This window comes from Otolemur garnettii, unplaced genomic scaffold (assembly GCF_000181295.1).
Source record: "Otolemur garnettii isolate 467f Iridium unplaced genomic scaffold, OtoGar3 scaffold00112, whole genome shotgun sequence".
Classification (NCBI taxonomy): domain Eukaryota; kingdom Metazoa; phylum Chordata; class Mammalia; order Primates; family Galagidae; genus Otolemur; species Otolemur garnettii.
This window is the reverse complement of record NW_003852507.1, coordinates 579222-589524: the sequence shown is the minus strand read 5'-3', so window position 1 is coordinate 589524 and position 10303 is coordinate 579222. Positions and strand designations below refer to the sequence as shown.

Genomic DNA, 10303 nt, shown 5'->3' with positions numbered 1-10303 from the left:
GGCTGGATTCGAACCTGCCACCTTAGGTGTATGTGGCTGGCGCCTTGGCCACTTGAGCCACAGGCGCTGAGCCGTGTCTGTCTTCTATCACCTAGAGACGTAGGCAAGGCAGGGCAGCCAGGAGGGGAGTTCTGCCTGCTCAGGGGCTGTTGGGTCACCCCAGAGGTGATCAGGGCTTACATCTTTAACTCCTTCTCCAGGTGGACATTGAGCAGCTGGATCCTCGTGGTCGGACTCCCCTGCACCTGGCTACCACTCTGGGGCACCTCGAGTGTGCTCGTGTGCTCCTAGCACACGGCGCAGACGTGGGCAGGGAGAATCGCAGTGGCTGGACAGGTGGGCACCCCGGCTCACCCTGGCCCCACAGCCAGGGTCTCCCCAGCATCACCGACTCACCTGTAGTTGGCTGAGGGGTCCTGCCCTGTGACATTGTCTCCCCTTCCCCAGTGCTTCAGGAGGCTGTGAGTACCCGGGACCTGGAGCTGGTGCAGCTGGTGCTACGGTACCGGGACTACCAGCGGGTGGTGAAGCGGCTGGCAGGCATCCCGGTGCTACTGGAGAAGCTGCGCAAGGTGAGGCCCAGCCTCGCAGCCTCCCCACTGGGGCCCTGGGCCCTTGAGCCTACGTCCAGCGCAGGCTTAGCCTCTCTCTTCTTCACCCTCCAGGCTCAGGATTTCTACGTGGAGATGAAATGGGAGTTCACTAGCTGGGGTGAGCCGGCTGCAAGGGCCTTCTGGGCACTCTCCCTCCCAGCCCAGGCTTCTGCACTTGCAGTCCCCTGCCTGGAGCTCTCTTCCCTACCTCTTCTCATGACTCCTTCTCATCCTAGAGCCCTGGGCTCAGTGCCACTTCCTAGCTAGGCCTTTCCACGCTGCCCCAGACACCATTTCAAGCCTGCTATTATTTTCTTCACTCTTACCAATTTACTTATTTATTTATTACCCATCACCCCTTGCTAGAAGGTAAGATCCAAGAAGGCAAGGGTTCTGTCTTGTTCAATGCTGTATTCATAGTGCCTGGGGTAGTGCCTGGCACGCAGTAGGTGCTCAATAAATATTTGTCGAAAGAATGGGTGAATGTTTAAGTGAATGAATTAACAAATGGTGAGTGCCAGGGACATAGTGATGATGGGGACACACTTGTCCTGACCTTGGGTTGCTCACATCTGCCTGCACATGGTCCATGCTGGCTGGGGGAGGGCTTTGGAGGAGGGGCTGCTCTCTCACCAGTTTCTTTCCCCTTTGGCCACACTGTGCCCACCCTAATGCCCTGAGCTGGCCCAGGCTGGGTGGGCCAGGCAAATCAAAGCCACCTTTGACCTCCATTTCCATTCAGTGCCCCTAGTGTCCAAGATCTGCCCTAGTGACACATACAAAGTGTGGAAGAGCGGGCAGAATCTGAGGGTAGACACCACGCTCCTGGGCTTTGATCACATGACCTGGCAGCGAGGGAACCGCAGCTTCGTGTTCAGGGGCCAAGGTCAGACAGGCAGGAGGTGGGACAGGGTGGGGAGGATGGAAGACCCCTCCGCGCTACCCCTGACACCCCTGTGCTGTTCCATGACTGGCAGACACGAGTGCTGTGGTCATGGAAATTGACCATGACCGCAGAGTGGTGTACACAGAGACTCTGGCGCTGGCGGGGCAGGACCGTGAGCTGCTGTTGGCGGCTGCCCAGCCCACTGAGGAGCAGGTGCTGAGCAGGCTCACTGCACCTGTTGTCACCACGCAGCTCGACACCAAGAACATCTCCTTTGAGAGGTTGGTGGCTGTGGCCTTGGTCAGCCTAGAGCTAGCCTGGTGGGGCGCCCACCTCACCTGGGCCATTCTCCTTCCCCAGGAACAAGACTGGTATCCTGGGCTGGCGCAGTGAGAAGACTGAGATGGTGAACGGATATGAAGCTAAGGTGAGGCAACAACTCCCAGCGCCAGACGTGGCCACACTCTTTTCTTTTCCAGCCAGTCTCACTCTGTCATCTTGGGGTAGAGTGCTGTGGCATTGTCATAGTTCACAGCAACTTCAAACTCTTGGGCTCAAGAGATCCTCTTGCCTCACCCTCCCGAGTAGCTGGGACTATAGGTGAATGCCCCCATGCCTGGCTAGTGTGTGTGTGTGTGTGTGTGTGTGTGTGTGTATATATATATATAATTTATTTATTGCAGTTTTTGGCAGGGGCTGGGTTTGAATCCGCCACCTCCAGCATATGGGGGGCACTCTACTCCGTTGAGCCACAGGCGCCGCCCTAGTGCTTCTATTTTTAGTAGAGATAGGGTCTCCCTTTTGTTCAGGCTGGTCTCAAACTCCTGAGCTCAGGCAATATGCCTGACTTGGCCTCCCAGAATACCAAGATTACGGGTGTGAGCCTCTGTACCCAGCCTGACACACTCATATCTTGCTTACTACAGCAGGCTGGGTGAGGGTTTCCTGACCACCCTTCCCAGCTTTGGGGATATAGAAGCAATGCCACATGGGGGCATTGGCCCAACCATCAGCTAATGAGAATAGCTTCTTTTGAGCACTAACATTCAGGTTGAAGGCACCGTTCTGACATTTTATATAGCTGCACACACACACACGTCATTTAATCCTACAACACCCCCATCAGGTAGGTGTTCTGTTATTTTTCCCATTGTACTTATGTTTACTGAGTCCTTTCCCTTGTATTATCTTCGAACCAAAACTCCATGAAGTAAGGATTATTGGGCCATTTTATGATGAGGAAATACAGCCTCAGGCTGGTTTAGTGACCTGTACAGCTGTCAAGTGGCAAAGCTGATGTTCAGACCCTGGCTGCCTGACTCCAAAGCCTGGGCCTTACCTCTAGGAAGACTGTGTCTATCACTCTGAGACCTCTTTGTTGCCCTGCATATGGTGCTGTTGATGATATGCTCTGAGGTTCTGGATATGATGTCTTCTCTTGAAAGCCTGCCCTAGCTGTACGCTGTGTTAGGGCCTCTGTGCTACCCCGGCCAGTGCATGTTTCATGCCAAGTTATAACTGCCTGTTTTATTGTCTCTCCAACTAGATTGTGAGCCTCAGGAGGGCAGGGATCATGTCTGGCTTGTTTACCACTATGTCCCTGAAGCCCACCTCAATGCCTGGCACATAAAGCTGCCTCTAAAAATGTTTGTTGAGGCGGCACCTGCAGCTCAGTGGTTAAGGCACTGGCCACATACACCAAGGTTGGCAGGTTCAAACTGGGCCTACTAAAACAACAATGACAATTGCAACAAAAAAATAACCGGGTGCTGTGGCGGGCACCTGTAGTCCCAGCTGCTTGGGAAGCTGAGGCAAGAGAATTGCTTAAGCCCAAGAGTCTGAGGTTGCTGTGAGCTGTGACGCCTTGGTACTCTACCCAGGGTGACATAGTGAGACTCTGTCTCAAAAAAAAAAAAGTTTGTCAAATGAATATGTGAATGAATGCCTTTATAAGCAGTAGAACCTCTGTAAGTTGACCACTCAAAGGACTAAGGACTATAGCAAACTGGTCAAAGCATGGAGGTGGTCAACATAGGGAATTAGGCCTACTGTACTCATTCATACATACTGTACTCATTCACCCATCATACATGTGGTGGTCAATTATGGAGGTTCCACTGTATTTACTTGCCCAAAGACCTAGTAATTAGAGCAGAGTCCCTCCAGGACACTTTCTTGCAGGGAATGTTTTGTATGCCCTTGGGGGCAGGGCATAGGATACTAGAGCTGCCTCTGAGCCCTTTTCTCATCTGTCTCCAGGTATATGGGGCATCCAATGTGGAGCTCATCACCCGGACACGGACAGAGCATCTTTCAGAACAGCACAAGGGCAAGGTCAAAGGTAATGAGGCAGAGATGGTTGGGTGGGTGAGTGGGGTGTTGCAGGACTGGAAGAACCATCTTCCACTTCAGTGCCTCCATCAGCATTACCTTGAGCATCCTAGTAAGAGCTAGGATGGTTTATTTAGGCAAACAGATTTCAATTCAAGGGCCACGTCCTAATGATTGGTGGCAGTTGTCTGGAGTAATAAGGTGATGCTAAAGGCTCATTTAGGCTCAGTGGAAAGGCACAATACAATTGATTACTAATGTCTGCATTGGATTTGGGCAGGGAGTGAAATATCATGTATGCCTTATTAGGCCATTTAGTCTAACAGGACATAGCCTAAGAAAGTCAGGGGACACTGGCACTGATTCTGTGTGCCTATTGGTATCATACCTGATTCTCAGGGCACCAATTACCCTATCTGGAATGGAAAGGCATAATTCCTACTTCACTGGGGAAGAAAGTAAGTCACTAATATGGAAGTGCCTGAAGCATAAAACACACATACATGTGCATACCCCAGACTATACTCATGAAAGGCAGATTATACTCACTGTCCAGCATCACCCACATGGAGAGTAGCACTTTTGGAAGTTTCTCCTGAGCCCTAAGCCTAATTTTATTCTTACTACTTTAAGCTGTGCTTACAGTGGTCCTGGCTACTGGCCCTTGGAGTTCTTCATTTGAAGGTACCTGGGTATGTGGTATGGGTGAGCAGCCCCCCACCCCAGGAACCAGCCTTCTCTCTAGGTCTTGGACGCTGCCATTTCCAGTGAAGTGCCCAAATGTGTGTGGGCTGTGGTGTCCTCTGAGATGCCACATTTCTTGTAGGCTGTAAGACGCCTCTGCAGTCATTCCTAGGAATTGCTGAGCAGCATGGGGGCCCCCAAAATGGGGTGAGTGCAGCGGTGCCCCTGAGTGGAAGGCTGTGGGTGTGGCTCAGAGGAGGGTTGGGAGGCATCCTGCTTAGCATGCCTTGTGTGGACCTGTTTTCCACAATGCCTAAGGCCATGTCAGCTGCACACTGGCAGGGGAATGGCTTGGAAGTGCTGTGGTACCAAGTGGCTGGCCTGACATCAGGGACTGAGAAGGGCTCTTGTGCCCCTCCCCATGTGATACAGACCCTGATCACACAGACTCTGAGCCAAGCCAACCCCACTGCCATCACTGCAGAAGAATACTTCAACCCCAACTTTGAGCTTGGCAACCGTGATATGGGCCGCCCCATGGAACTGACCACCAAGACACAGAAGTGAGGCCCCCTGCTGGTGCTGGGGAGGGGTGAGCAGAGTTGGGGCTCCAGGAGATGGGGGAAGCCATGGCTTCCTGCAGTGTCCCTCATCCCTTGGGATCTGGGGGGGCAGGTTCAAGGCCAAGCTGTGGCTGTGTGAGGAGCATCCCCTGTCCCTGTGTGAGCAGGTGGCCCCCATCATTGACCTCATGGCCATCAGCAATGCGCTCTTTGCCAAGCTCCGGGACTTCATCACCCTGCGCTTGCCTCCTGGTTTCCCAGTTAAGATTGGTGAGATTCCACTGCCATTTCCTCTCAGCTCCCGGTGGGGGTGATGGAGTTTAGAGCAAGATGGAGGGCTGTGGTGTGAGGGGGAGAATGGTGGCACCTGATGGTTTCCTCATCCTCAGAAATCCCGATCTTCCACATCCTTAATGCTCGTATCACTTTTGGGAATCTCAATGGCTGTGACGAGCCGGTGCCATCTGTGCGAGGCAGCCCCAGCAGCGAGACCCCTTCCCCAGGCAGCGACTCCTCCAGCGTCAGCAGCTCCAGTTCCACGAGTGAGACTTTCGATCCCCTCCCCAACCCTCTCCCTACCCCAACCCCCACCTGCTCTCACTTCTCCTCCCCACCAGGACACTTGCCCCTTCCCAGTTGGGCCCAGCCTATGTCTAACCCCCAGCCTCATGCCCCCAGCCTCATGCCGTGGCTGTGAGATCTCCCCAGCGTTGTTTGAGGCCCCCCGCGGCTACAGCGTGCTGGGCGGCCAGCGGGAGGCGGCTACCCGTGATGACGACGACGACCTGCTGCAGTTCGCCATCCAACAGAGTCTGCTGGAGGCGGGCAGTGAGTATGACCAGGTGGGTTCCTGCAGCAGCGGCAGCGCCAGCTCCAGAACAGGGGACTGTGGCACCATCTGGCTAATCAGCCCACGCCCCTCCCTCAGGTCACCATTTGGGAGGCGCTAACTAACAGCAAGCCAGGCACCCACCCCATGTCTTACGAGGGTCGCCGACAAGACAGGTTAGTGCCCACTAGGCTGGAGAGGATTTGGAGACAATTGTCTCTCTCCCCCCCACACACACAACGCACCGGTCACACTGGGTTACAACGCTGCAGAGCTGAGCCTCCACTCTTGGCCCAAAGAAACCGTGGTGCCCTCAGCTGTCATCCTACTGGTGTCAGGACGACTCCTCCCACTACCCTTTCCGGGCTTCCTGTAGTTGGGCAGTGCTCCAGCGGGGAGCACAGGGAGAAGGGACTTCAGGCTCCCACCAGACAGGAGGACATGCCTGGGCTAGGGTCCTAGAAGTTGCTCACATAGTTGGGGTCGCCGTCGATGGAAGGGGACTTTGTGGGGGCTGCGATCTGCCACAGCCAGGTGGCAGCCAGGGCGGCGACACGGTACTAGTAGCTTCCATGAAAGGGTGGAAGGCCTGCGCTGTCCCCCGTCCCCACCTATAGGCAGAGTCCCCCGCCAGCCCTCACTGTCTCTTCCCCACCCCCAGGAGCGCCCCGCCCACGCCACAGCGCCACCCTGTGCCCCCATTGTCGGTGCCCAGCCCTCGGCCCAGCCCGGGCCCAGGTCCCGGCGGCCGCGTGTTTCGGAGCTACGATGAGCAGCTGCGGCTAGCTATGGAGCTGTCCGCGCAGGAGCAGGAGGAGCGGCGGCGGCGTGCGCGCCAGGAGGAGGAGGAGCTTGAGCGCATCCTGAGGCTCTCCCTGACCGAGCAGTAGCGCCCCCTGCCGGGCCCTTCGCTCACGTCACGCGAGACACTCGCCGACCAAGCTGTGGCGGGAGACTGGAGCCACTGCCCGGGGGTCTAGCCGCGCACCAGGCACTAGATGGGGAGAGGTTCGGCACCGGAGCGGGGTACCTTTCCAGGCCAGGGCCCTGGAGGCAGCTGGCATGGCCTGGTCCCCCTGCTTTGCTGTATCCTAACCCCCAACCTGCTCCCCTGGGTTCGGAGCTCTCCAAAGGTGGAGCCAGGTGGTCCTGAGGGGGGAGATGAATCTTTGGAGGAGCATCGTCCCCATCCCTTGCTCCTTCTGGCCGGTCCTCCTTTCTGTTCACTGACCCCACTCAAGGATACTGCCCCTAAAGACTCTGCATCTCCGCTCTTCACCCCTGGGGGGCAGCTGAGCACCCTGCGTGCTGTGTCGCTGCTCTGTCCCGGACACAAACCAGCACGTCAAGGGCCCGGCCCCTCCCCCACCCCGGCATTTCAGCGTCAAGTGCACTTAGCGGGGTGCCCGGCTCCCCCAGCCCCAACACTCCTCCTGGGTCTCAGGGTGGCCCCAGCTTCTCCTTGGGCTGCCAGAAGTTGGAGTCCCATCTCCAAGGCACTGTTTTTTGTTTGTGTGTGTGTGTGTGTGTGTGTGTGATCAGGGAGTGTGTCCAAGGTGGCCCCTTGGCCTGGACAAGACCTGACTCCCTTATGGTGCCTTGGAGAGTGGGGGCATATTGGGCTGTGGTAAACACTATATCTGATACTAGACTGGATACAAAAAGGTCGTCCAGGGCCCTGGCACCACCACCCACCCCTTCCCACCAGCTGCTGCTAGCCCTCTGTGGTTGTGCATCCCACTTGCCCCCACACAGGGGCTGACTCTTAAACCCTCAACCAATGGTGCTAACCCCCGGCTCTCCCCTGCCCCACCTCACCCTCCCAGAGAAGCACAGACCCCGCCCGCCAGGGGCAGGGGCACACCGCACACCCTTGTCCTGGGCCTGTCTGGGACTGGCCTTCTCTCTCAGCCAGTGAGGCTCAGAAGGGACACCAAAAGGGAAGGAAGAAAAGAAAACAGAGAATTGTTCCTCCTACCCCTTTTCCTGATGCCAGGGGCACCAGACTGATTCTGAGGCACAAATAAAAGAGGCTTCAAACAGAGGTTTTTCCTACCTGTCTTTACTGGGGAGGAACACCCATGGTGTGGTTTTGGGGGTCCTTCTGAACCTCAGTGTGGGGAGGGCGCTAGGGTATGGGGTGGCCTGGTGGGTCCCGAGCCCAGAGTTGCACTGCATCCCCAGGAGCCTGGGGAGTATCTGCAGAGGCTGGGGAGGGGGTTATTTCTCATCCCCCCTTACCCCTACCCATGCAGGAGGCACAGACTGAGCACTTAGTAAAATGTTTCATTCAATACGACTTGATTTCCTCACAGTCCAGGCCACAGCAGAGCGCTGGGGGCAGTGTGTGTGTGTGGGGTTAACCTGCTTCCTCATGCTAGTTCTCCTCTGAGGCTGCTAGGAGGAAGCCCTCCCTTCCCCTGTTGGTGGAAAAAAGGAAGAGAGCCCACAACTACAGATTGCTGTGGGTGCAGTCAGTGGGTCCAGCTCTGCAACAAACCAGCTGTGTGTATATCTACAGAACAGGGGTGATGGCCATCTGGTTTATCACTCAAAGTGGTAGAATCAAATGAGCTGATTGGGAGAGGCGCTGAATTATCCCCATTCTGGGGAGACCCATAGAAGTGCCAACCCTTTGAGGTGAAGCTCAAGCTTCCAACATCCCCCCAAGCATGGCGCCTAACACTAAGCACTTCCCTTCCTGGGTAAGGGACAAAGGACAAAGAACATCACCTCGCCGTGCAGCACCATTGCTGAGCCGCCCCTGCCCGCCCGCGTTACCCAGGCCTCCCTAGGCCAGCTCCAGGAGAGTTCCTGACAAGGCGCACAGCCTGGCCCCCGACCAGACGGACGCGGGACACATCTACGCTTCATCAGTCCAGGTCTCCCGCGAGGCGCGGAGTTCCAGGTCCCTGGCCCCAACCTGGGAAAGAGTCCGGGACCCAAAGCCGAGGCGGGGCCGAGCTTGTGAGCCCCGCCCCACTCCGCCTGCTCTGCTCCGCACGCTGGCTAGTCCGTGCCGTCCACCAGCTCGCAAAGCATGTTCTCCAAAGCCGTGATGCGCTGCTCCTGGGCCTGCACCCGCTCGCGAAGGGCCTTGATCTCCTCCAGCAGCGTCTCCAGGGTGTGCTGCTGCTGGGACGCGGAGGACAGCAGAGGCCGTGTCGGACAGGGGCGTTAGGGCATGTACAGCTTGGTCCTGAGCGGAATGGGGCCTGATCTTACCGACAAGGAGGCGTCGCTGGCCGACTGGCTGCGGCGGGGTCCCGACGGTGGGCGGGCGTCTAGGATGTTGCGCTTGGTGACCCGGAGCTCACGGTGCTTGGGGGGCACGTAGCCGTCCCTCAATGAAATGAGCACAGGCTCGGCGTCCTGGCCCGATAGCCATTCGTCCGCTTCCAGGGCCGGCTCTGGGCCCGGTGTATCCGGGTACAGATCGTCCTGGAACAGGTCTGACTGCGGAGTGGGTGGACCTGTGTGAGAACGGTGTGGGGCCGCTCCGCTCCCTTGCGCCCCAGAGCCCTCCCAATCCCTCTGTCTCCTGGCCCCTCACCTTGCGAGGCACAGTCATGATGATGGGTTCACACTTTCTTTCATGCAACTTGTAGAACCTATAAGGGAGCAGGGTTCAGCACTGCCTCACATTCCCACGCCCTTAACTCCTCATCTGGGACCAGACACTGGAGGCAAACACGCACATTGTACTTTGAACACATTATCGGTTCTGCGGTAAAACACCTCTCGTGGGTGTTCATCCCATTTCACAGATGAGGGAAGTGAAGTTCAGAGAATGTCAGGCTAGTAAGCTGTGAGGGGGGCACTGAAACAGACCCCAGTTTGACCCCTACCTCCCTTTTTCAAAACATTGCACTCCTGGGGAAGCCCCCCGTGGCTAAGACCCCTCATGAGTTGGGGACATGCAGACGTGCAGGGGAAACAAGGCTGCTGCTGACCGGGCGATCTCGCATTTGCTGACATCCAGCCCCCGCTTGGGCATGAAACCCATTCCCCGCTGCGGCTCTTTGCTGCTGAACGTGTTCAGGTAGTGCACGAAAGGCGGCTCATCGGTAATCTCAAAGTACCGAATGCTGCTGTCGCCCTGTAAAACCAGTCGGTTTAGAGGCGCACCGGCAGGCCTTCAACATCTCCATCCAGGCTCCCCCCACCCCCGCCCCGTTCTCCCTCTCCGGCCGCAAGCACCTTGCCACACAGGTAGACGATGCTGGAGTCGGGATCGTAAAAAGGCAGTAGGACCCCGTTGCTTGTGTCCATCTCCTGCAGTGCCACCGGCTCCTCAAAGTTGTTCTGCCGGAGCACAGGAGGCGTGACCAGCCCTGCCCCGCCCTCCTGTGCTACTGTGGGACCCCGCCAGAAGCCCCTTAACGCTTCCTGTCGTCTCAAACCCCATGCCCTAAAC

At 56.8% G+C, this 10303-nt stretch overlaps 2 protein-coding genes across 2 annotated transcripts in view; one reads left to right on the top strand and one right to left on the bottom strand.

Moving 5' to 3' along the window:
• ANKRD13B (ankyrin repeat domain 13B) overlaps nt 1–7927 on the top strand; it is a 25129-nt gene extending 17202 nt beyond the window's left edge. The window contains exons 2-15 of the mRNA XM_012809786.1: nt 201–336; nt 448–572; nt 666–711; nt 1336–1479; nt 1571–1760; nt 1840–1906; nt 3739–3820; nt 4637–4701; nt 4927–5057; nt 5170–5327; nt 5447–5599; nt 5736–5899; nt 5986–6062; nt 6548–7927. Coding sequence (XP_012665240.1) covers nt 201–336; nt 448–572; nt 666–711; nt 1336–1479; nt 1571–1760; nt 1840–1906; nt 3739–3820; nt 4637–4701; nt 4927–5057; nt 5170–5327; nt 5447–5599; nt 5736–5899; nt 5986–6062; nt 6548–6776 — 1767 coding nt within the window. The 3' untranslated portion in view covers nt 6777–7927. The remainder of the gene's footprint in view (nt 1–200; nt 337–447; nt 573–665; nt 712–1335; nt 1480–1570; nt 1761–1839; nt 1907–3738; nt 3821–4636; nt 4702–4926; nt 5058–5169; nt 5328–5446; nt 5600–5735; nt 5900–5985; nt 6063–6547) is intronic.
• A 20-nt stretch (nt 7928–7947) lies between these two features.
• Nucleotides 7948–10303, bottom strand: part of CORO6 (coronin 6) — a 7936-nt gene continuing 5580 nt past the window's right edge. The window contains exons 7-11 of the mRNA XM_003797119.3: nt 10087–10191; nt 9840–9985; nt 9440–9497; nt 9112–9342; nt 7948–9021 (exon numbers count right to left, since the gene is read on the bottom strand). Coding sequence (XP_003797167.1) covers nt 8896–9021; nt 9112–9342; nt 9440–9497; nt 9840–9985; nt 10087–10191 — 666 coding nt within the window. The 3' untranslated portion in view covers nt 7948–8895. The remainder of the gene's footprint in view (nt 9022–9111; nt 9343–9439; nt 9498–9839; nt 9986–10086; nt 10192–10303) is intronic.